At 38.6% G+C, this 27,572-nt stretch overlaps 1 protein-coding gene across 2 annotated transcripts in view; it reads left to right on the top strand.

Moving 5' to 3' along the window:
• The first annotated feature begins 1,769 nt into the window (after window positions 1-1,769).
• Window positions 1,770-27,572, top strand: part of LOC135208013 (putative glutathione-specific gamma-glutamylcyclotransferase 2) — a 70,514-nt gene continuing 44,711 nt past the window's right edge. Inside the window, exons 1-3 of one of the 2 annotated variants that reach the window (XM_064240107.1) lie at window positions 1,770-1,912; window positions 13,498-13,750; window positions 14,191-14,226. In XM_064240107.1, the coding sequence (XP_064096177.1) occupies window positions 13,592-13,750; window positions 14,191-14,226 (195 nt within the window). In that variant the 5' untranslated portion in view covers window positions 1,770-1,912; window positions 13,498-13,591. Of the gene's footprint in view, window positions 1,913-10,612; window positions 10,842-13,497; window positions 13,751-14,190; window positions 14,227-27,572 lie in introns of those variants that run through there. The other variant, XM_064240106.1, reaches the window with a different exon arrangement.

Below are 27,572 nucleotides of genomic sequence, written 5' to 3'. Positions count from 1 at the left end.
AAATCGCATCATCAAATATTTAGGCTCCAAACACCACACAAACAACACGTGGCCACACCTGAACCACAGCTTCGCCAGCGCTTGAACTTTAATTCTTCCAAACAAACAAACAAACAAACAACTCAATAAACTCATGACACACAGAGAGAACAATTTAATCTCGAAAGGGGCCGTTCAAAAATTGCGTAAAGCCCAGAGGGGCGAGGTGGGGGGCGGGGTCATAGTGAAGTGTCACGATTATGACTGTAGGGGTAGGGGGTTTGCAGCCATACGTTACATCACATTAAATTATGTCAGTTAGATTACTTAGGAAATTAAGCAAATGGCATAAAAGAACATTTTTATCTAAAATTTATCAGTGAGTCTTTAATATCATAACGTAAAAGTATTCAGAAAAACTGAATGTAATAATTTCCAGGCAGTATTAGGCTAGACATTTATATATTATTGCATTAAAAAAAGGAAACATACTTACTAATTCGGTGGGGGAGGGGGTTGCTTAACTACTTATGAGGTGTGACAAAGGCGGGAAGGGTGATAAAAAAAAATCACCCTAAAAAAAGTTGTACGTAATTTTTGGACGTCCCCAAAGATGCAAAATTGCATCACGATCGATCAGACTCGTCTACGCACAAACCGATGTAGGTACGTACGTACAAACACACGGAAGCCACACAGGGTAATCCGAGAGCAGTGTGAAACCCGAGAGATGATTAATGACATCATCACACCTGTTATTCAATTCTAGTATCCATTATAATAAAAGAAAGGTGGTGACGGGTTAGTCTTTACAGATCCGGATTTTTCCTCTACATAGCAACTTGATTGTGCTACTTCAGTCGTCGCTCTGAGGTTCTAAATATGACACAGACATATGTTAGTTTTTTCAATCTCTTACTTATTATTATTATTATTATTATTATTATTATTATTATTATTATTATTATTTTAATTTTATTAAGAAAGCTGCTGAGTATATTTCTGAAAAGATCATCGTGATTTGGACGTCACACACACCCTTACACACACATACGTATATATATATATATATATATATATATATATATATATATATATAACATATACTATATATATATATAATTAATATATCATATAATATATATAATATATATACATACATACATATATATATATATATATATGTATACGAATACAAAATAAATATATATTAATATATAGATATAAAAAATATATATATATATATGATATATATAGTATACATACATACATATATATATATAATATATATATATATATATATATATATATAATAACATACAACATAATATAATTATATATTATATTAATATTAATAATATAATTATATTATGATATATATATATTATATTATATATATATTATATTATATATTATTATAAATATATATTAATATATATACGCATCACGATGAATTCTCGAGTAGTCATCGTTAACATTTAGTAATGAAAAAGGTGATAGAAGCAACAGCCATGATAACATTAACAATACTAATCATAATAATAATAATAATGGACCTGTCAACTTTACCTACTAAGTAACTAAGCGCGCCACAATGGAGGTGAGAGCGGTGCCAGTCACGGCATTGCTAGGGAAAGCAGCAGACGTAATGTTATACCTAAACCGAGATCTGGAAACAGGTCAGAACTGAGTGGTTTAGGCGAAACCACGTGAAACGCTGGCTAGAACTGGATCCGACCCAAGGACCAGCAGCTATCGAACGCGCCTTATCCTCATTTGACTCACGGCTCCAGAGTCTAGACGAGCAACTTGTCACTCAATACCCCGCGCGGTCTGGTCTCTATCGCAGTGAGTGAGTCGTGTCCCTCCGCAGAATTGCATTGATAGTGCTCGATCAGTGTTTCTTGTGAGGAAAAGGGAGCTTTGCTTGCAGGTAGGATCTTTTTGTCTTCCAACAGACATAACGTGAAACTGTGGTGTTAGAAACGTTTGAATGACTGACCAGCAACTGCTGAGAAATTGCGACAATCGCGCGTGATGTTTCCCTTGCGTTCTTAGCCATCCTCGCCTGTAAACACACACACACACACAACACACACACACACACACACACACACACACAACACACATATATATATATATATATATATATATATATATATATATATATTTCCAATGTGGCACGAAGGAACACGTACTTGAGAATATCCTTAAACCCACGGTTTAAGGATAGTATATTCTACTTTCATAGAATATACTACGAAAGTACTTTCGTTCTAGGTCCCTGTTGCACTTACCTTTCTACCGTGGATTTAAGAATATATATATAATATATATATATATATATATATATATATATATATATATATATATATATGTATCTGTGTGTGTGTTTAATATTTTATTTTATTTTGCGTTTACATATTTTCGATTATTTATATCTGCAACCATTTTCTGAGCCGTCACCTGCAATCGCCTAACTCATTCTTACACACACACACACACACACACACACACACACACACACACACATACACACGTATACGCATTTAAACTATCAGGTTCACCGAAATATAAACGTCAATCTTATCCAAACCTGATGTTATTCCACCTCGCAGAAGATTCCTCTCAAAGGGCGCGACTTTTCGACCCGTATGCGTCCCCTGACATCGCAGGTTCGAGGTCCTAAAACCTATCGTTCGCACATAAAACTCAGCAGAGACAACAGGGATGTTCCTGTGAGACTCAACCACTACTTGGTGAACTCATCAGGGGAGACTTAAGGAAAAGAAACAACCCCCGTGATGCTGGGTAAACAGCAAACTAGGCCTACAAGAGAACACAGGCCTACTGGAGGTTCTGCGGGATGCTTTCGGATCTCGCAGGACCTACCCGATTGGCTCTTAATTTTCGGTACTTCAAAAGGGCTTCGGCAGGTCCTCCGAGTTTTCTTTGAGGGGGCGCGGTATTTGTTTTCCGTGGGTGGAAAGTTGGTGGGCGGAGTTTGGGAGATTTAGTTGCAGCACTAAGATGGTGTTATTCTTTGGCAGGTGAAGAGGCTATTTTTAAAGACCTTTTCAGTGATCTTCAGATATCATTCACTTCTAGGTCTACGGAACTGGGTAGTTGTAGAATCACACTTACTTGGGAAAGGAGATTTTGATAAGCTGATCTCCTATAGCTCTAGTCGCTTTAAATCGAAGGTTATAAGTAACAGTATCTTGAAAACCTTTCAACTTCAATTTTAAGCGAGCTGAACCTTGTTAAGCATTAGGTATTTTTTTTCTATCTAAACTGTCCAAATACTTTGCACCAGCTCAACGATTTCTAGGAGACGTATTTACTAAAATGTCCCTTAGACATATTTGGCAACCAGTGGCGGATCTAGAAATCTTAGGATTATCATATATATATGGAACATATACACACATATGGTGCATATATATATATATATATATATATATATATATATATATATATATATATATATATATATAATATATGGACATAATATAACACTGTAGTTGTTGTTATTGAAATAATCATTAACTAAACAAATATTTGCTACTAATGATGATTTATTGAAAGAAAGCAATGTTCTATTATTCAGGTCCATGGGGGCCGGGGTGTGAGTGGACACGTGACCAGGTGCCCCCCCCCCCCCCCCCCCTTAAATACGTCACCGTTTCAACTACCGTATTACATGAGTATGCTAAACGGAACTTTCGAAAAGCTTCATGAATGTACAGATAACTAACTATATACTTAAGCCGCGACTTAGACGTTTGACCTTGCTTTTCCATAGATCCTGCATTCACTCTCTTTAACCGATTGTTAATGGACTTTCCATAAGTTCTTAAACCTTTGCTTTCTTCCTTGTTCGCGGAGTCATGTGAACTCCTAGTTTGAGGGACTGACCGTTGGTCATCGTATCAATTTCATTACACCAGTATTCGTTAACGCAGTAGGTTTATTCAGCTTCTTCATAGCTGGTGCTCGATTTATGCTTGTTTCCCCTTTATATACTTTATATATATATGTGTGTATATATAGATATATATATGATATATACAAACGCATATACACATATATATTATATATATGTATATATATGTGTATATATATATATATTATATATATATATATATATATAATATATATATATATGATATATATATATATGTATATATTAATATATATATATATTATATAATATTGGATAAGAAAAAATAATATAAAATATATTTGGTTATGTGAGAGAGGAGAGAGAGGATATAAAGATAGAGAGAGAGAGAGGAGAGCGAGAGAGAGAGAGAGAGAGAGAGAGAGAGAGAGAGAGATTGACGATTTGAAACACATGCTCACTGCCAATGAAAACATAACGAATCATCGTACAGAGGCAGCGGCAGCTATTCTGGAAAGCTCCACGAAATTCTCGTGCGTTTCATTTCCATGGCCAGCTAGCGATCTTTGCGTCGGCGTCGGTGACCTTGTGCGTTTTCACGCAAGTGGATGAAAAATTCATAAGTCACGTGGTATTTGAGTGTGTGTCCTCTGTTCTGGTTTTATCCAGATTATGGGACCATATCTTATTAATCTGGCCAGGTCATTTATTCATTATGATAAAGTTAATGGTCGTCCTTACTGCGTTTTGTCCCTGAGGACTGTCGTGTGTTTGTAATCAATAGCTTCTTGGATGGAGCTGGTACCTTTATCATTATTCCCATTTTCGCTGGTAGTGATTTGACTTGAAAGTTTGTATTGCGTGTAAAAAACGAGACAGAATATATTGAAAAGAACATAACGTCGGTAATAAATGAATGAGTAAATATGTTGATTGATTGACAAAACAAGAGTATTGTATTTGAAAGACCGATGTCGCCTCTGAGGAAACTCCGAAGATTTCCACCAAAGAAACGTCCCCGGCGGTAAGAGGCATCGCTACTGCGGTGAATCAGAGACCACATGTGGCGGACCACGAGCCGCCAGCACCAGGCCTCACGCACAACAAAACATTGCAAGCAGTAAATCGAAGTCTACTCGGGGTCTTCGTCATCTTCACAGTTGCCATGTGACCTGAGCACCCCTCGGTATATCTGAAGTGATAAATATGAATTATGCTTTTCGTTATATCGTATTGATATCACTATCAATGACAGCAATCATTTGCTTCTTTGGACGATAAGAGCATCGTTTCTTCAATGAATTGGTGTGAGAGGCAATTGGCCATCATGGGCCTTCTTGTGGCTCATGGCCGCTCACGCAGGTTCCTGACGCCTGTTGCACCTTTTTTTTTTTTATTTATTTTTTTATTTATACCCGTACCCCAATAGATAGTCACATGAGCTTATACCCCAACGGAGTTTGCTATTCACTGGAGGTCACCCAACTTAATACTTAATTGACCAGACACATTTTTCACAGCTTCATTGATACACATTTTACATAAACAAATGTACACAATTAAAAGGGTTCTTTCAAAATTTTATGCTACATATGCCTGGATATCTTCCATCATTCCAACCTCTAGCCATGAGGTACTGATTACAAGTGAAATTGCTGAAATACTGTGTTTGTGTGTATGTGCGTGCGTATTATAACCAAACAGTTTTTAGTGATGTATTATTATAAATCTTATCTAAAATGATAACCGACGATGGTCCTCATTCTATTTCACCCTCCGTCCTCTCTTTAGTGTTGTGCGTATAATTAATTCTCACTGGAAAAACTTCTTGATCTCGACGAAAACGAAGGTACGAAACGGTTGCTGTTTAGTCAAGAGGTCGGACGGCATCTCCCTGAGATGTAATCTAGTCTGGTACCATTCTCTGAAAAAACCGGGACGCCATATCTTAATAACTAGCCACAGAATTTTCTTAAAAGTAATCGCTTTATGTTTCACATACCCAAAGTCCATGCGAATCCATGTAACTTATACTAACCTAACCCAACCTAGGGGCATGGCAAAAAAAAAAAAGAAAAAAGAAAAGGGGGTGCTGATGCAATACTAGCATACATCTCAGGAATCTGCGAGGCGGGGGGAGTGGGGTGGGCCGGGTGTTTAAAGCTGCGAAAACGTGACCAAGCTGTAATTTGGTAAAACGGTATCAAAATTTGTGATATAATCGACCTCCGCTTCCTCACTCGGGTGATGAAAGAAGTTGTTAGAAGTGAAGAAGTCGTTCGAAATAAAGATATTCATAAAAAAACGTTTTATTCAACGTTCTTGCTGTGAAGGATGCAATACGCGGCGATCTTATTTCATTTGTTTTTATTTGATTTTAACCTTTTATAGATTATTCTCATCTTCATTATTTTTATTTGGCTGTTTTTCCTATTGGGATCTAGTGCTTGTAGCACTCTGCTTTTCCAGCTAAAGTGTCAGCATTGCTTGTAATAATAATAATAATAATAATAATAATAATAATAATAATAAGAGAAAAAGAAAAAATCAATCTAGATGAAAAGGCACTTGCTAAGCTTCAAGAAACAAATAAAAACCCGATTGCGGTTGAGAAAACAATACTAAGAAGAGTAGGAAGACCTGTATAGAGTAGAATTAAACTGAATTGGCCTTGTGAGAGTCAAGGGTATTGGGCACCCCTCCCACCTAAATGATACATAAACATTGCGCCTAAAAGGGTTGAGTGGCTCAGTGGAACAATCCTTGTCATCACTACTGGGCACTAACATCCAATACATTCTGACCTATACCAATATATATATATATATATATATCTATATATAGATATAATATATATATATATATATATATATATATATATATCCAGGTTGAAGAGGTAAAGGCATGTCTTTCACAAGTATCGTTTATTAACCGACGTTTCACATCACATGATGCATCCTCAAGGCTGGAAATTATATATTAAGAATACTAAAATCATCACTCACTCATGAAAAATCTAAAAAAGCACAACAGATATTTGACATTTACAAATACAAATTAAAACGAGAGTGAGTGATGATTTTAGTATTCTTAATATATAATTTCCAGCCTTGAGGATGCATCATGTGATGTGAAACGTCGGTTAATAAACGATACTTGTGAAAGACATGCCTTTACCTCTTCAACCTGGATGTTGGTCGGGTCTGCTACCCCTATGATTCTTCTATATATATATATATATATATATATATATTATATAATAATATATATATATTTATATATATGTATATATATATATAATTATAAATATTATATATACTATATATATATATATATATATATATATATATAGATATATATATATATATATATATATATCTATATATATATATATATATATATTTATATATATATATCTATATATATATATATATATATATATATATATATATATATAATATATATCTTATCAAACCACATATGCACTCACACTTAAAAAGATACACATATCTGAGTCTGAATAACAGAGATGATGAAATAAGTCGACATGCTTGACAGTAGTAATGTCGGAAATGGCTTTGAGGTAGGTGGCAATAATAGTGATACTGATACTAATACCACAAATCAACCTACGTATCTCATTTTGACTGCTAATGATTGTGGTAATACACATTCATATGCCAAATACTTATAATTACAATTATCTTAATGGACGTTAAATTAACGATCCCGTATGCAGTAGAAATTAACTAGGTTTGGAAGATGATAACTAAGTCAGTAGTCTTAACCTGAATAAGTATTATCATAATCTGGCGTTAATAATAATTTTTATTTTGGGAAAAAGTACTTTATGGCTTCATAATTATAACTTCACGGAAATCAAGCAAAAAAAAAAGAACATTAACAATTATGTTATAGCCCTAATTTGTCACTATTCTGGCCCATCTGTTTTGGCACTGCAAATTTTTTTATACCTTTTGAGTATGTCGTTGAGGCCATCTTGAAAATAAAGGTAATTGCTTAGTCCTCCAAAGTGGTGAAATTATCGTCCCTATACTTAGCTTAGGGGCGAGTCATGACACTTGGGAGTGTCATGACTTGCCACTAAAAGTCCTGGAGAAGGAGTGGTACTCAAGAACGAAGAGCTGTGACAAAGTAACTGTTGATCCCTAATTTCATTCGATTCTACGTAAATGCTACGAGGTAACAGGTAACAGGTATACGGAGAGTGAGGGAGGGATCGTTCGAAGGAAAATAGCGCATTTTGGGGGTGGGGGTGGGGGCAGGACACCCTAGTGACGTTGAATGAAGCCTCTCATATATTCTATATGCTTTGGAAACTGAAAACCTTCAAGAGGGAAAGAGAGACAGAGAGAAAATACTGACTGAGTTACAACCAAGCCATATTCATTAATAAGAAAGCTAGGAGACAAGTACTGAAACCAGACCAATCTCTGTACCATCAGAAAGAGAGAGAGAGAGAGAGAGAGAGAGAGAGAGAGAGAGAGAGAGAGAGACTTATCGTAACAACGAACGAAAACTAACCACTTCTGATTTGGGGAATTTCCATTAACAGAAAGTTTCCTGGTCTTCAATAGCAACAACGGATTTCCCTTCTTTGGAAAGATTGTCATATGATAAGCAAGTGTGAAAACCCAGAGCAGGAAAAATGAGTCTAAAATCAACGAAGGCCCGAAATGAGATGATGGAGCATTGTAAGTGATGCTTGTAGAATATCTGAGAGAGAGAGAGAGGAGAGAGAGCTGAGAGAGAGAGAGAGAGAGAGAGAGAGAGAGAGAGAGAGAGAGAGAGAGCGAGAGAGAGGGCGATTGCATCATTACTTTACCACTCTATACAGTACTGTTAATTATATACTGGATTGTAGGTTAAATTGTGCGATTTAATTTTTGGGACCTTATCATACTTGCTCGTAGTCAACACGTTGATAAGAGAGTTAAAAGATTTAAGAGATCTTGATAATAGGTTCTACATTATACTGAGTGAGTATGGTGAAGGTCATACGCTATTTAGCCTACTCCCATTTATATAACTTAAAGAAAATACAATAACAATAATTAAATGAACACAGAATCTACAAAAGCCAGAATATTTGTAACATTAATATTACTCAATATGATATAATGGCAGGAAAGGGGGTAGGGGAGGGCGGAGCGGGGGGGGGGGGGGGGGGGGGCACGGGGGGGGGGGGAGAGGGGAGCCCGGATAAGAATAGCGGTTGGAGACAGAAATGCCAGCGCATAGTTAGAGCTTTTGACAAAATCAATTTGCATTTCCCATTAGCAGTTAATATTTCTTTGAACCCTGTTTAGAATGCCACTGGATAAAATGTATTATACCACAATGTACCATTTACACGAACACAAAGTACTCTTTGTTTATGTTCTTTCCGATCTGACAGATTTTTTAAAAAGATTTTTGACCATTTTTTACGGATTTTTTTTTTTATGCTTAATTTACATTGCTCTCTCCTTTTCTCTCTTTCTTAGCGTCATTTGATTATATAACACAGGGAATCTGCTCGTCTGTTTGTCTTCTGTTTGTTATGTCCAATTTTCGTATAATCGTTTGTTTCCTGTAATGCATTTTGCCCTTCGAGCAATTCCCATATTTGGAGCCACAAATCTCTTCTTTGTTCTCAATATATCCGTAAGTTTTGTCCTTCTTCTTTGAAATATCTGATCCGACTGCCTCTATATTGGTGATAGGCCCACTCTTTCTCAGTTACTGATTTGATTATCTCTATAGTAATAATTTACCTCCCCCTCCCCAACTCTCTCTCTCTCTCTCTCTGTTGTCACACTCTTTTTCTCAATACCTGATTGGAGTATCTCTATACAGATACGTAAACTCTCTCTCTCTCTCTCTCCGATAAATCACTGCCTTTGTTAATACCTTATTTGATTATCTCTATACCAATGATCTATCTCTCTCTCTCTCTATTGGCACACTCTCTCAATACCTTATTTGAGTATTTCTATACAGATAAACTCTCTCTCTCTCTCTCTCCGATAGACACATCCTCTTTGTTGATACCTTCTCTCTCTCTCTCTGAGAAGACACACCTTCCTTGTTAATACCTTATTTAATTATCTCTATGTCAGTGATCTCTCCCCCCACTCTCTTCTATTTGCACACTTCTCTCAATACCTGATTTATATTTCTATACAGATAAACTCTCTCTCTCTCTCTCTCCGATAGACACATCCTCTTTGTTGATACCTTCTCTCTCTCTCTCTGTATTGGCACACTCTTTCTTAATGCCCGATTTGAGTATCTCTAAACCGATATACTCTCTCTCTCTCTCTCTCTCTCTTCGAGGACACACCTTCCTTGTTAATACCTTATTTGATTATCTCTATACCAATGATCTCTCTCTCTCTCTCTCTGTCGGTCTTAATACCTTGTTTGGTTGTTGCTATACTTTTCACTCGCTCTCTCTTTTCTTTACATCGATTGGCCTGATTGTCTCTCTACCTCTCTCCTGTTTAGCAGCTGACTTGATTATTTCTGTACTTGCTTTACTCTCCTCCCATCAACCCCTCCTCCCCTTCCCCCCCCCTCTCTCTCGTCTCGGTAGCATTCATCTTGTAGCAGTTCTCTCACCTCTGTAGCGTTCGCCCTTGCCCCCACTCCGGTGGTGAGCAGCCAGTGCCAAGAGCACTGAAAATAGAAGAGTGGGAAGACACAACACTTAATCTTAGCCTTAGTTCGTTTTCTCTTACACGCAGCGTCGGTGCCTCTTCTCTCGCCCTCTCTCTGACATCAGACAGTGAACGAGCAGCAGTTCGTTTTTCTGAAAAACGATTCGAAACTTTATTAGCATTGCAAATGCTTCCTGGGCAAGAGAGGTGAAAGCCAAGTTGTGTGTATAGTGGATATTTTTTCCAGTAAACTTTTTCGTCGAGTTCGTTCTTCAGCTTGCAATCATTGATCAGTGGTAAGGCTGTTGTTACACATTCTCATTCACAGTTTTTTTTATTTTCAGTCAATTAAAGACAGAATGGCATATGTGAATAGTATTAGCAGTGAGCGGATAACAGCCAGGAATTGTTTGATATAGTGTCTTAGTTCTCCCTTCTAACTCCTTTGAATCAAATGAGCTAACTTCACTGAAGTGCTATGATAAAGCAGTTCAAGCAGACTATCTCTGAACAATTGAGGAAAAGACATTCAAAATCTCGAAACGAATCTACATTCACCTGTTGCCTTCGCATAAGTCCATATTTTTGTGATCTTTCACATCTCCCTCTACATACATATATATATATATATATAGATATATATATGTATATATATATATATATATATATATATATATATATATATATTATATATATATATATATAGATATATCCATGCTGTACAATAAAAAAAGAGGTGTTTTTTTTAAGAACCGATACTCATTCCTTTTGGAGAATTTGCTGTTGTAAGGACAAATGTACATTTGAGACGTTATTCATTTACAATACCATACAGCACCATCCTATATTTTATTAACATTTCCTAATCAGATTATTTGCATCATAAACTGAAACCCACTTATCGCTCACACTCACACACATAGCTACATATAGGTGAGTGTGTATGTGTGTGTTTCTGTTTGTGCGGGCATGTATTTGTGAGGAAAAGTGAAAAATGGATTTCTACTTCTCAAATACTCCTGTACAGCCTTTGCCTTTTGTTTATTTCAGCAAGTTTCTTAAAAGTGTTTGATGTAAATTATAATATTCCTATAGTAAAATAGGTCAGCTGATGCTCAGGGGATGAATGTGTGGGTTTCTATGTACTGTTTATGTCTATACATGTTATGTGTATCTTATGCGTCTGGGTAAAAACCCCAATAGGATTACTCTAATAGGTTTACTGAAAAGGCGATATCTTGCATTTTCTTTATTTTCATCAAGAGGATCTCAAGGAGCTTGACTGTACAAAATTGTGTTTAGTTAGTCGATAGGTAATCAACTCGTTGCGTTTGCAAGTGCTCTGCTGCGGGTGGCTTCAGTATATTCGAAATGAATAATTCATAAGATTAAGTCCTGAAATTTTGAATGTAGTCATGTTATATTTTGTCTCGTATAAAGATTCATTAGTGGGAATAACGCGAACGGAGAGAGAACGGTGAGCGTAGCGAAGACGAGGGAAAAGGCAGCAACAATCGGTGAAGGGTCTGAAGTGGAAAGTGAATCTGCATATTGGGTGGAGCGAAGGCAACGTCCACCGGTCACTCACTGCTACTATGTAGTATAAGTCAGGGTGTGCGTCTGTGCGACGCGACCTTGGCCAGGAAAGAAAGTAGAAGTTTTCTGGGGGAGGAACCCGGTTTGAGTATCTGCTGCAGCTGCTTTGTGCCATCGAGGTATGTGCGTGGCCTTGAGTGCCATCATCCACCAGCAAGTACTCAGCGTCATGAATTGGCTTCCCCCTAAACCTCATGGTCTGTCACTCGGGTGTCAGTCTGTTGGCAAATAGTTGCCATAGTAGGTTCAGAGCCATCGTCCTCGTTTCGCGTTTTTCATTCATTTAATTCTCGGGATATCTTTCTCCGAGGAACTGCATTTTGCACATGAGTTCACTTCAATCTCGACCAGGTGCTGTCAGAAGGTCCTATCTCTGCCATACCTACAGGAGAGCCGAGGTCAATGTCACCTTGGGAACACCTACAAGTGTCCCATCTGTATGGATTTTTCTAAGACCTAACCTTGACGCCTAACGGACTTTGTAAGCTTAAAAGCATCCAATTAACAATGTACATATCAAGAGATCTCATTAACCGTCAAGGTAGAAAGAGAGAGAGAGGGTGTGGGTGGGTGTGCGCGCAGCTCGCGAAGTCTACAACGTTTGTATGTTGCCACTTGTTTTGTTTTAATCGTCATATCTTAGGTACGATCGCTCACCAAAGCGCCGAGATAAATCAATACTGTTCGTAAAACCGGTTTGGTTCAGTGACGTTTGGAAGTCAAGCTCTTCGAAGGTTGTTCTCCGTCATTTATTATATATGTATGAAGTCAGCCTCATTATCTGCCGAGGACCGTTCATGAAAGTCCGAAGCACGATTGCATCATGCGCAGACGCCCTCGCAGGAGGGACAGACCAATGAAAACGGACTTTCTGACAGCAGCGCGTTGCGATTGGCTCTCGCACTCAAGTGGCTCGTGACGTCAAGAAAACTAGGAAAATCCCTCGCTTAGCAGAGTTGCCCTTTGTTTTTTAATTAAACTTTTATTAGTATTTCTTGAACAACGGTTCTGCGTTGGATGTAACGATAAAAGTATGAAAGGTATTATAACTTCATTCGCAACCCAAAAGAGTCGAATGGAAGAACAGCGAACGCGTAAAATAAAGAGAGTAAATCCACCACTTGAAATCTCATTCAGCCACGATGCCAGGAAATAGGTCGGAGGCTTTTAAAGACAGCTGATCGCGTGTGCTCTAGCTGTCGTGTTGTACAGTGTGTGTGTGTGAGGACAAGATTTGGGAAAACATAGGTTTTGTTTCATAAATAACAAGAGAAGGAGGCTCTATCGTTTTCTTAATAGCTAGTTGAGGTATATTACCGAAGGAAAACGACCGTAAGGAACATTCATTTCTTGCAGGACGAGTGAACGTGACAGTGATGCCTTCTAGCAGACCCTAGCGAAAGTAAGGACATTCGAGTGTTGTGCTTCCCTTTCGTTTTGACCCGAGAGAATGGGCAGCCAAGAAAACAGAAGTCTGTGGGTGTTCGGATACGGTTCCCTGTGCTGGCATCCGGGCTTCCAACACGGAGCTGCGGCAGTCGGCTACATCAGACACTACGTCAGGAGATTCTGGCAGGGAAACTCGACGCACCGCGGTGTCCCTGGGAAGGTGAGGCACTTTTCATCACTAAAGCTCATGCTGATTTATTCAACTTTTCATCTTGAAGGGGAAAAATGGGTTGTGTGATTTTGGGGAAGGCTGGAAATGGTCTTCTTACAGCTGCCCTCGAGACGGCAAGCGACTCATGGCAACTCGAGGCAGATCGATGGTGGGATTCATTGAGTTGCATCGGGAAGCCTATTCAACGTTCTTGTCATTTTCACTTTGCTTCTTGCTTTATTGTCCATTTTCTTACTGCTTTTACTCATTGCCATACAATAGTAGAATTAACTTTCTCTCATCATACCTGTGAAATACTGCTGCTTCCTGTGTCTTGGTAAGCTCTGGGCTTCAATAACAATGTGCATATGCTAGGAAAAAAAATGTATAACTTGGATCATTTCTTTGACATCGTTGATAGAGAAGTGACCTTTATTCTTATTTTTCAGCCGGGCAGAGTGGCGACGTTAGTCGAAGAGCAAGGCGTGAGTACAATCTGTGTAATTACCCTGAGTTTTCTACTTTCTCTTCCCTGAGTCAAGCGTGATTTATTATTAATGGCTTCATTTCATCTCGTAATCGAGGATAATGATATCATGACCCTTTTCCCCCTTTCTATGTTGTCATTTTGGTAGGACTGACATCATAATGATTTGCATGATTCACGCGATTTAGCCTAAATAAGTCATCCATATGGATCCATGTCGAGTGCCACGTGTGAGAAAATGTGATAAGTGCTTGCCTTAGGTTTAAGGGTACTATGCATTACGTGCTTGTATCGGTCGACGTATCATATATACATATGTATATTATATATTATATATATATTATATATATATATATATATATATATATATATATATATATATTTTAAAAAATATATTATAATTTGTTTATGGTGGATACAGAAAACAGAGGTCTATGTTTTCAAATCTCAAAAATCCTTGACGATTTATACAGGAAATTCTCATACACAAATGACGGAAGTGTCCGTGGTAGAATTAATCAGGAAGTTGCGATTCCAGTGTCTTGCACATTACCCTCCCCCTCTTGCCTCTCCCCCTCCCTCACCTCTCCCTCTACTTCGTTCATCTCTTGGTGTTCCTTGTATTACCATTCCGATCTTATTCGTTCGAGCACTCGACTTGAATCGAGGATCGATAGCTACTTCGTTCAGAACTTCAGTCAGCATGTTAGCCATTTCGGACCTTCATTAATTTCAGACCCCTTTTCCTGCTCTGTAGCTGAGTTTTCACTCTTGCTTATTATATGGCAGTCTGCCAAAGAAGGGAAATCCGTTGCTACGATAAGTTTCTCTCTCTCTCTCTCTCTCTCTCTCTCTCTCTCTCATTCTAGTACTAATAACCCTCTCCCTCTCTCTCATTCTTGTACTAATAACTCTCTCTCTCTCTCTCTCTCTCTCTCTCTCTCTCTCTCTCTCTCTCTCTCTCTCTCTCTCTCATTCTAGTACTAATACCTCTGCCGCCCAGCTTTTGTATATAGGTATTTTTGATTTCAAGAGAACCGTTTTAAAATATCTAGAGTGACCTCAATTGATATAGTGCCTGTACACTTACTGTTTGTTATCAGTCTGCCATTTCTAAGAGCCAGATAAACTGATAACTTTTTTGTAATCGCTTGATTATGTAACTATGACATAATGGAATGATATCAACACCATGTGGTGTTACTTAATGGGTTGTTGTTGTTTTAAGGCAATGAGTAGGTTTTGGCTCAGTAATTTTAAAACTCGCTTTTGAAGAATGATACTTGCTTTTGCTTATTTGTTCTTTTATTAGAAAAATACATTAATACAGATTTAAAGTTATTTCATAGTATTTACATATTTTTACATTGGTAATTTTTCATCATATCAAGACCTCTTACTTTTATAGATACAACTTTGCATATTTAAGTAATAACCAGGAAAGTAGCTCTTACATTTACATGTACGTATCTTTATTTTGTATCTCAGTGCTAAGACTTTAATTTTTTTCACATCACATTCTTTTGTGGAAGCACTGAGCCAGTTACATAGCCTTTTGCTCTTTTTCCATAAAGAAAACAATAATGATTCACTCTTGAATGTTGCTTAGAAAGTCCTACATTCAAAATGTACGTGCTGCTTTCAATGACAGGGCAAATGGCCCTCATGGAGCATCAGAGGAGTCGTGACGTCATGAGGTTTCAGAAGCCTTAGGCAGATTGGAAGGTTGCCTGAATAAGGCAGCTGAAATGACGCCTGTTTTTGGTCGCTCACCTGTTGACTTTGTCTGGATGTTACTTCATTTAGAATGCACCGACTATCATAATGATAACAACAACAGGTGACATAGTGTAGCGAGAATAATATGCGTAGGCAGTCGGACAAAATGGAGATCGAGACTGCTGTCTGGTTTGCGTAGTGAGATCGATGGAATAACCGAATCTTTTAACTTGACCCGCGTCCACATTTATTTTTGCTTTTTGTGTATCTGTTATTTCTAGTAAAATTTTGAGGCTGAGGTCTGCATCGAAAGCCCAGGCGTCCGTAGTTCTTTATTGAGACGTGTAAATTACATTGAAAGCAAACTTTTGGGGAAAATATTCCTCCTGTAAATGTGCACTGCATTGTGAACCATTTTTGCCATTATAACTATAACGATATTATAGTAATAATAACAAGTTTATACAGAATGCGATGCTTTTATGTAAAGAAATGAACGGGAGAAGATGTTGATAGTAATAACTGAATATTCTTAAAAGTAGAATTCAGATTAAATTTATAAATGACTAAAAATCAAGGCGGAAGTCATTCGTTATTACTGTTATTACCCAAACTTGGGAGAGCGTACTCTTCATACCAGAGTACTCCACAGGTTGAACAAGACTTCCGCGTATTTTGGCATATGAGTACTGGGTGGCTGTTCTAGTCTAGTGTATCTACGTTTTATGACATTATATTTTTCTGTCAACATTATTCTTCCATTGCATTTGAGACGGAGTGTTTTGTTTTAAAAGAACGTTATTATAGGAAGCTTCGTATAATTTAGGTTTGCTTTGAAGTAACTGGCCGTATCAAGCACTACCAGGATACTTAACCCTCGCGCTGACGATCATCTGACTTCCACGTGACGCGCAGTGTGCAGTACTCTCTCTCTCTCTCTCTCTCTCTCTCTCTCTCTCCATGGTATACGTTGTTTATCTGTCCTCCCTCTCTCTCTATGGTATGCGTAGCTTATCGTCCTCCTTGTTAATCATACAGAATATTTAGGACATTTAAATCTCATATCCAAAATATGACTTAATATTTCCTTTACAAACCTTGATTTATGGCACCTTTTTTAAATTATGTGTTAATTACGTGAAAATAGTTGCGTTGAACAGCAAACTAAAGTGGAGTGTTGTTCGATTATTTATGAAATATTTCTATAATGATCCTGGGTAGTTTTCGTGAATACCTTCCACAGTCAGTGTTGAATCACTTGTTTCATATATTTTGGAATGCGAAAAGCAGCGTCTCTTTAATGACTTCCCAAATCATAAATCAGAAATTTTCATTTCAACTATGAACCTCAGTCATCGCACATTTACACGATCAGTTATGGTGACTATTCCTTTTCTTCCTCGAGGGTGGCTCCATTCTTATAGCTCGAGGAGAGACGAAAAAATTTAGCATTGCCTTCAATTGACCTTTTGTGGGCCGAGGTACCACCAGTTTTTTTTGGTCCTGCTCGAAAAATTTCATTCAGTATTGCGAGCAAAGGCGAGCGGTGGCATCCACGGCTATTTCTAGATCGTTTTCATGGCTTCTCTAAAAGGGGTGGACAGGTACGTGGCTTCTATGTTTACATGCTTGGCTGTTATTAACCACGAATAACCTGTCGTTTTGTTATTTCTGATAGGTAGCTCATGTACTGTGAGGTTTTCATGCATCCCGTCCTCTCTGCTTTGTTGTATATAGTCCATTTGTAGCGTATATTCAGTAGAAATGATAATCATAATTCATCAGCAACAGAGTAACGTAACACGTCATTACCTTGTTTATTTGCAGTTTAAGATGAATTTACTCAAACTATTTTCCATTTGGTGGGTCGTAACTTCGCATTTTCGCGTATTTGGAATATTTGTAAACCTCCCGAATGGGAATTCAGCATCCGTCTCTGAACTCTATCAAATATCAGGTAATAGCATTCTTTAATGAGGACAAAAATCAACACTTCGATACGCACACGGACTAGTGAACCTTTTCTGTGCAAAATCTGATTAGGCGCACTTGGCATCAGTGCCCGGTTCACGTATTCCCTCAGTGTGGACCAATTGGCAGGCGCCGTGTTGTTGCACTCTTGTAAAAACGCATCGAATTGCGGTTGAAGTTAGCTCCGACCTCATTTTTTTTTTCTTTTTTTTTTAGGAAATTTACTTTTGCACCCCATTACTTCAGGTTCGTTAGCCTATTTACTGTTAATTTTCTATTTATAGTTTTTACATTTTTATTGCTCTCATTTGGGAATTACGTGATGCTTATTTTAGTTTCTACTTAATTATTTTTTTATGTTTCTCGTCAGCTTGAACCTTACTGTACTTACAATGTTCGTGCTTTCATTATATTAATTAGGCCTTTAAGATATTATTGCATTTGTAAACTTACTATAGTCTATAATGAGCGCTGAACACTTCAGTGATTCTAAGCTGATTCTCTGAAATTCAGTATTTTTGTGATGATTGTATCATTTCGCCTAGTCTTCTGAAAAGAATTTCTTCTCTATTTTCATCCTTTTTATTTTATTCAGTAAATGAAACCTATTCACAAGGAACAAGCCCACAGGGGCCATTGGCTTGAAATTCAAGCTTCAAAGAATGTTGGTATCAACCTCCCACTACAGATGGTTGGTGATGATTTAGCTGGCTTTGTGCCAGCACGGGCTCTTACTCCTAGAGTAGCCCGTAATCCGCCGCAGACCCAACGCTGCGACAGTAACTGACCACGATACGGAGCCCATAAGATTTTGCGTAGCCCGGAGAGAGGCGCGAACTCCCGACATCTGAGTGGCATACAACCACTATACCAGCAAAGAAGCCGTGCCGTCGGCCTCTATACGAAATGCGTAAGTTGTGCACAGGTAATTTGCAAAGAATTGTTGAGCGGGCAAGCGTGAGCAGCTTCGGCCGAGGTAACGATTCTCTCTCTCTCTCTCTCTCTCGCTGCTTCGGATCCTCCGAATTGTGACGTCAGGTGTTTTTCCTTTGGCCAAACGCTACCTTTCGGCTTCGCACGTGGGTGAGGTGAGGCCTGGATGTCTATGTCTGTTTGTCCGTCTTGTCAGTCTCCCCGTTACGTGGGTGAGCCGTGGGTGGCTGTCTGGCTGTCTGGCTATTCAATGGCTATTTAGGGACGATGTTTTGCAGGAGAGCGTTTATGACTATTAGCTTTAATGCATGCAATATCGACGGTAACTTTTGACTTTCAATTGTTTATGAATAAAAGATGTTTTGGCTCAAGTCTACTCCGATCTCTCTCTCTCTCTCTCTCTCTCTCTCATCTATATCTCTCTCTCTCTATATATATATATATATATATATAATATATATAATATATATTGTAATATATATATATATATATATATATATATATATATATATATAACTACTCTCCTTCGAAATTTCTCATCGCTCTCTCTCTCTCTCTACTATAAATATATATCCCTATATTTATTATATGTATATATATATATATATATATATATATATATATATAAATATATATATATATATATATATATATATATATATATATATATATATATATATATATATATATATATATATTATATATATATATTTATATATATTATATATATATATATATATATATATATATATATATATATATATATATATATATATATATGTATATATGCTGACATCAGGTTTGCATATGTACGGCCTGAAAAGAACCATTTTTGCCGAGTGATCCTTCAGAGGAAAAGATCATCACATTACGCATCGTCAGGGAAAGAAAGGGAGTCTGGACCAGCGGGCTGTGGTTTTAAGGGTGGGAGGGTGCCGTGGTGGGGGGAGGGTTCACCCTCCCGCCACCCTCCTCCACCTTTCACCCCCTCCCACCTCTCCCTCATTTCCTCCATTTCCCTCCCCAGACAATCCTCTTCCCCCTTCAGGGGCTGTTGAGCAGACAAGTGTATCGATTAAGTTTGGGTTCGTCTTGCAAAGGGGCGAATCCCCCCCTCCCCCCTTCCCCTTTTTTTTTGTCAGAGGGTGGGCTAAATTAGAGCTATACCTTTACGGCTGCTCCGGCAGGCGTCGTGTGCTTTTGGAAGGGAAAGTCGGGTATATTTTTTTTCTGGAGAATGGGGCGTACACGAAAATAATTTCTATTTTTGATGGTCGGCCGTGGAGACAGCCAGCCATGAAGACAGTAGAAAACTGGGTAACGCACTGTTACCGGAAGCCTGATAGGAGGAGTGTGGGTATTAAACGAGCCTTTCGTAGGAGGGGTGAGGGACTGGAAAAAAAAAAAACAGAAATCTCGAGAGAATTGCATGGCAACAGTTATTTTGTGAAGACAGCGTTGCTATTCTGTGCGATGTGAGATCATCGATCAAATGTTTTCCTTCACTGAAGCTGGAGTTCCTGGGCGTTTGCTGACCACACTCCAGTTTTATTTAGTTTTTAGTTTTCTGTAAAAGAAAACTATTGAGGTGGCTTTGTTTTCTTCGTCCGCAATTTTTTCTGTCCGCACTTTTTCTGTCCGCCCTCAGATCTTAAAAAAAAAAAAAAAAAAAAACTACTGAGGCTATAGAGCTGCAAATTGGTATGTTGATCATCCACCCTCCAATCATCAAACGTACCGAATTGCATCCATCTAGCCTCTGTAGTTTTTATTCCATTTAAGGTTAAAGTTAGTCATAATCGTAATTCTTGCAACGGTATAAAACAGGCCTCCACCGGGCCGTGGCTAAAGTTTCATGGGCCGTGGTTTACACAGCATTATACCGAGACCACCAAAGATAGATCTATTTACGGTGGCCTCGATTATACGCTGTATAGAAAACTCGATAGGGCCGAAGCATTTTTTTTTACTTCTTGTTATCGTAAATAAGTGTTTTGTATTCATATGTTAAATCAGTGCTCGATGAGCGACAGATGTTTCAGACTATCTTTCTCTCTTCATTTGAATGTAAACAGACAGACACACTTAGGGACTTGAATTTATTTTGTACATCTGCTCATGTGACACTCTCAGCTCACAAACATCGGAAGAGTCTTCGATTTTCGAACCATCAAGTAGGAACGAATGCACCCACCCGTTCCGTGAAATCCAGTGTGCCTTTGTTAGTGCCTTTAGTGCACCTCATGCGGTGCACTTTAGGCAGTATTAAGGTTTTTTGCAGCGTCCGTTCGACCCCTAGCTGCAACCCTTTTCGTTCCATATTCTGTACGTCTGTTCATATTCTCTTTCCTCCATCTTACTTTCCACCCTCTCCTGACAATTGTTTCATAGTGCAAATGCGAAGTTGTTCCTCCTGTTACGCCTTTCAAATCTATCGACTGTCAATTTCTCTTTCAGGGCTGAATGACCTAACTGGTCCAAGTGCTTGGCTGTAGGCCAAAATTCTATATTCCATTCCATTCTAATCATTGAACCCGGCATGTTGTTTTTAGTAGACTGTCGAGGGCTAAGGGAGAGAGCACTAGATGTGGGTATTCATTACTCCGTCATAACAGAATAGGCCCGGCAAGGTAAACCTGGCCCTTTTGCTTTCACATCACAGTTATAAATTTAGATTCACTCAAGTCTGGGTAACGAGTAACGTATCCACTTCAAATGAGGTGAGGGAACTAACTGAAAGGTGCATTAAAGATTCCAACAACTACTTTGTCTTAGTCAGTGGTTCTCGACCAGTGGGGAGCTGTGACCAAGGATTTTTAGTATTATTTGCATATTATTTCGAATGCACCTTTTGAGGCAGACGTTTTTGGGAAGGGGGTGGGGGTGGGATGATATTTTGACTTAATGGTGAAAGGGTGCATGGGCCAAAAAATGTTGATAACCCTCGTCTAAATGTTTGGATGTGAGCTCCGCTGCCTAGTCTTCTCTTTGCACTCACTAAACACACATAATTATATATACATAATATATATATATATATATAATATATATATATATATATATATATATATATATATATATATATATATATATATATATATATATATATACCATATGAGTGAGTATGTGCGTTCATGCGTGCACAGCCCCCTGATCGTAAACATTAGTCATTTCCTTCTTACACAGCGCAAATAATAAGAAACATGGTAGTATTCTCCAGACATAATGAGTCAGTTATAAGCCAAGATGTCTTAGCGTTTGAAACCAAATCCTGGTTTGTGAGTAGTATTGTTACAAGTCACTTGGAGGAAAAAAACATAAGCAACAGTGGGACATAACTTACGGAAGAGCCACATTATGAATGAAAATTCTGACCGGACATCCGTCGACGCTATACGTTCTTTTGGTTACGATTCTTGTAAGTGCTGAGTGGTGGTTATCCCACGATGATAATATTCAACTGCCCTTCAATCCACTCCATAAGCACTTCTATATATGCTCTTCTTGGAATCACAAACTTCTTATTCAATGCAATGCTCTGGTTTCGTGTTGCTTTGACGACGTTTGTTTACATTCTTCTTGGGGGTGACTGGGTGTTGTTACTATGTGTCTTATTTCATTTTAGATTTCTTTTTGTTCAAATAATTCGTGGGGGATAGTCAGTTTTTTCAGCATTGATAAATTTTAAGTGAATTTTATTTGAATGTACAATAATTTAGTCTCATTGCATTGATGTTATTTTTTTTTATAATGCACGCATCTGTTTAGAGACTAGGAGTGTGTTTTTCTGTGAAAGATCGTTATGATCCATCAAAATATCACTCTCAGTTGATTTTCACGATACGTGAAGCGTGAGTGTAAGCTAGTAGTGCGTAGATGATGATTCCGTATTACGAAAAAAAAAAAAAAAATCGCTCGTCGGCGCATCAAAAGAAGTTAGCTTCTTCCGGGACGAGGCTGGCGGAGGAGCGTCCGTCAAAAGCTCAATCGATATCCACACCCCCCTCCCCCTTCCCCTTCCCCCTTCCCCCCTTCCCCTTCCCCCACCCGTCACTCGAGATTTTTCTGGTTCCGAGGGATTGAGTCATTCGGCTCGGAATTCTTGATGGTGTCCTTTCGAAATTTCAACTTTTTCTTGCTGAGGCGCAGCTCCTTTCGCTGGATTGAACTGGACACGGATGAAATGGCCTCGGGTGATTTACTACATATTTAATTTGTTTTCAGTTACTTCCTCGCATCATGGACTCGCGTGCATAGGGGATGCCACACATGGGGGACGTTGTTAAGCCTGGTTTGTGCATAATCATAATCGATACATACATGCATACATATTTACCATAGGGGGCGTAACTAGGAGTCTATTAATTGGGGTAGGGCACCTGGGGTGCACAGCTGAATACGGGGGCCCTCTGGGCATGCATAAATTACAGTACTCATTCTTTTTAAAGTCATATGGAAATATATAAAGGTTGTTTTAAAATATTTAAGCCATTCAATTTGTGAATCACTTTTTTATATGAAAGAAAGAGAATTGATTTATTTCTCACAGTTAATATAGTAAAACTCAACTATTCTCCGTATAAAAAAAGTCAAACTACTTGATGTATAAAACTTTAACATTAATAACCAGTTTCAAATGGGGGGCACGTGCCCCCCCACCCCCCGTGCCTCCACCCCCGTGCCTCCCCGCAGTTACGCCTATGAATCACGTACAAGGGCTTGTGTGCGAACCGTATGTGACGTGGCAATGAAATACGACTACATGGATGCGTAATGGCCGATGCTTAAATGAGAGTACATTGATATAAGTACCGCAAAATGGCCACGTCATACGCACATTCTTTTGAACTCTAGAATTACTTTATCCTCCCTCAGCTGCCCATCCCAACGGCCTTCGATCAGGAACTTGAATGAAGGAAAGTTCGTGCGAGGTCGAGCAGTCTCTTGAATCGTCACTGGCCTCACTGCCCGTTACCGGAGGCGTTTCACTTCTCCTCTCACTGCTGAACTACGGAACTGCCTCTGTGGCAGTACTGTTGATGCTAAGGTTGGATCGTCAAAAACTAGAGAGGCCTTATGCCACTTACTACAGATCCATGTGTCGTCGACTCTGGTTTTCTGCTCAATATCGCTGTTTTTGTGTGATTGTTTTCATCGAATGAATAACAAATTACTTGTTATTCTAGAAGAATTGCATGGAAGCGCTGTCACATTCTAAATACTGATAATAATTGTGTAAATTAAAATGGGGTACACAATCCTAAATAGTTATCGCTCGACTTCCCCATATCATTCCATCTCCTTACTAGATTAAATCACTCACGTCTTTCTATCACTATTATATACTAAACGGGTATATATTTTTCAAACACATTCTTCTTGACAGTTCGATAGACACCTTCTGCTTTCAAACATCCTGTCAGCTGGCGAACTTGCGAAATATCTTTTCTCCAGGATTCAGTGAGCGCTTTTCTGACAGTCCTAAACAAAAGTCCAAAAACTATTTCCCCATTGGAGAGTTTTTACTATAAGTGTGACACTCATTTATACAGGTGCATCCGAAAATCTTATTTTTACTATAAGCTTGCCGTTGACAATTATTAGTAGTATTCACAGGTTCATGAAATTATTTTGGAAATCTACAGAAATTCGCACTAAAATTACTTGAAACCGATAGTTTTCTCCCAGCGGAGGCAGTTTTGAAGTATATATTGTCTCGGTAACAGAGTGAAAAGGAATGATGAATTGCTAGGATGCCACACATATCTGTAACCAAATGGACGGGCTGGCAGCTTCATATTATGAGAGAAGATGACGCCTGCATGTTACGTCTCCATAGCATGATGCAAGTCGGTAGATCTATATTACTATTCCGCGGCGGCCTAGACTATGGCAGTTGCGGTTTTTCTATGCAGTTTTACCTCCTGAACAAGAATTTTAAGTAATATTTATTCGGACGACTGTAATTAACCCCCAGGGACTCGTACTAAACACGGCGAAATACATTTGACGCCCCAATTCCTGGTGGCTTTCGTATTCGCGGGGACGAACGATGCGGAATACTTATATAGAAATACCTGCAAGTCTGTTATTATGATTTTTTTTTATGAAACTTGCGCAATCACTTACATACTCTAGGTTGGTGTTCATTGCTGAAAAACCAGTGTCAAAGTCAGTTGGTATACTTGAGACATTTCGTAAAATCCTTTTGAGGTTTTGATTATTTGAGAGGTGAATTATGCACCTGGTACTATTTACTTGCTCGTGATGAGTCGTATCCATTTTGATGAAAGGCTTTCGACTGGCAACTATATTCCTAAATACCTATTGATAACTTGGAGTCTTTTCAGTTTTCCTTCGGGGTTAAAATCCATCTTTTACTCGCCCATGATTTTGCCATTTCTTCGCGCCAAAGCTACTTTCACATACATTTACCTCCACTCGAAAGGATTATATTGTGTACGTTGTATAATTCAATGCTAACGAAGAGGGCTAAACATAAACAACGAAGAGTGACAAAAATGCTCCTCTCTCGCGTTTGTAAGTTACATAACCTCTTCCCATCTTTTTCTTGTTTTACTTGGCTTGTCCTAAGTACGGGAGTTAGTAGTCCCATTAGATTGGCTATTATACGCAAAGAAATTTCGTAAGTACTTATACTTTCTAGACATTTTCGAGTACTTGGACAAATTTGAACTTCGAAGTAATTTCTCTCGAATTGAGGCTTGTCTGGTCACCTTCCACTCGACATGTTCAGTATTATGCAACTGCCACCCTAAGATTTGTCTACTCCCTTCACATTCTTTTTACTGTTGGCGCACATTCTGGCGGGTAGAATTTCCCTCTAGGGAGGCTGCTGGCTCGTGCTATTTTTGCAGAAGTTAACTCTGCGATATAGAAATATCGGCCAAGTGCCAGCCAAGCGAGAGAGAGAGAGAGAGAGAGAGAGAGAGAGAGAGAGAGAGAGAGAGAGAGAGAGAGAGAGAGAGAGAATTTTCACCAGAAAAATAAGGAACTCTTATGAAAGAAGCCATTGGATCTGACACACATGAATTTCCGTTGGATTCCATTGCATTATTCTTGATTTTAAAGAGGAGAAGAGTAACATTCTTGGCACGTGCATGATGGAGTTTTCTCAGACATGCTGTGAAGAAGTGTGGTAAACTAAGGAGTCTGTTTACTTCAACTACGTGAACAAAGGAAAGCGTACACTGAGCTGGCTTCACATCAACTCTGCAGTTTTGGCCCCATATCGATGCGCACAAATTAACAACACTTTGATTAGTTACTACTTTCTTGCAGGCGTTTAATATTTTGTAGCTCCATTTTAGAAATCAAAATCTCTAAAGAAAGCTCTCGATATCAATGTCCTTTTAAGTATATTTTTCTCAAGGAGTAACCCTATTTTCGACTTGACTTACATTAGCTTTTTCCGTCTCGTAGAAGACCTGCGTTCCCTTCACTTTACTTTGTTTAAATCCTGCTTTTAAAATTCCACAGTAAGATCAGCCAGAAAAAATAATTCCTATTCCTGCTCTCGCTCTTTTACTGAAGTAAACAGACTGAATACCAGACCTGTAGAATTACTAGGCGGATGTGTGTCAACTTCTGAGACGCCTCTCTGCCTAAAATGCCAAGTGGGTCATTGTCGCCTTCTCTCGTGAGGTATGTTGACTCTGCTGTCTCCTTCTTCCCTTCATCTAAAAGGCGCCGGAAAACAATAAAATGTGCTGCTGTTTCGGACAAGAGTTGAAACACTTTTGCTCCATTTATGTCCTCCGAGATTCACCGTTCAGCATTTCAGTTTTCTATTGTTTGCTCAGACATCATTGTCAATGCTAAAAGTTGTTTTATTGTCATTGAAAGGAAAATTTTCCTTGAAGTTATGACTTAAATAAAGAGTGAAGGTGGGTGCGGTTTTTTACGTCCATTTTGTCGCTCTCTGTCAACCTTGTTTCTCCGCAGCCATGGCGTCGACTTTCTTGGATGCTGATTCACCTCATGCGGTGGACTGTAGGCATTACTTAAGGTTCTGTGCAGCTTCCCTTGGGCCCCTAGCTGCAACCCTTTTTGTTCGTTTTACTGTAACTCCTTTCATATTCTGTTTCTTTCATCTTGCTTTCCACCCTCTCCTAATACTTGATTCATAGGGCAACTGCGAAGTTTTCCTCCTGTTACACCTTTCGAACTTTTTAATGTCAGTTTCCGTTTCAGCGCTGAATGACCTCATGGGAAAATGGCCTTTGGCCTTATTTCTATATTCAATTTACCTAACCCATCTACTTCTGCCAAGGTTAGATCGCTAAATCGCTACCCGATTATTTCTTGGACAAATAGCCAGAAATTTTGGAGGATTACCTGTAGCTATCATTGTCTTTCCTCTGCAGGTATTCTCTCTCTCTCTCTTCTCTCTCTCTCTCTCTCTCTCTCTCTCTCTCCAGTACCCAGTTTTAATAGTGATCGAATCTGCATAGCGAAGGATCTCAAGGAAATAGTATAGTCATTCAACCTGCTGGAATGGATCCATTCTGAAAGTAATCTCTCTCTCTCTCTCTCTCTCTCTCTCTCTCTCTCTCTCTCTCTCTCTCTCTTCCCCCTTGCGAGGACGCCACAGAAACCACACGGAGTTGAGCATTGTCAAACGAGATACTATCGCATTGCAGTTACAAGGAAACGTCCATATAATCGTGAATGTTCGAACGAACGGCCGTGAGCAAGTCC

This window comes from Macrobrachium nipponense, chromosome 34 (genome assembly GCF_015104395.2).
Source record: "Macrobrachium nipponense isolate FS-2020 chromosome 34, ASM1510439v2, whole genome shotgun sequence".
In the NCBI taxonomy this organism is placed as follows: Eukaryota; Metazoa; Arthropoda; class Malacostraca; order Decapoda; family Palaemonidae; genus Macrobrachium; species Macrobrachium nipponense.
This window is presented reverse-complemented; position numbering and strand designations above follow the sequence as displayed.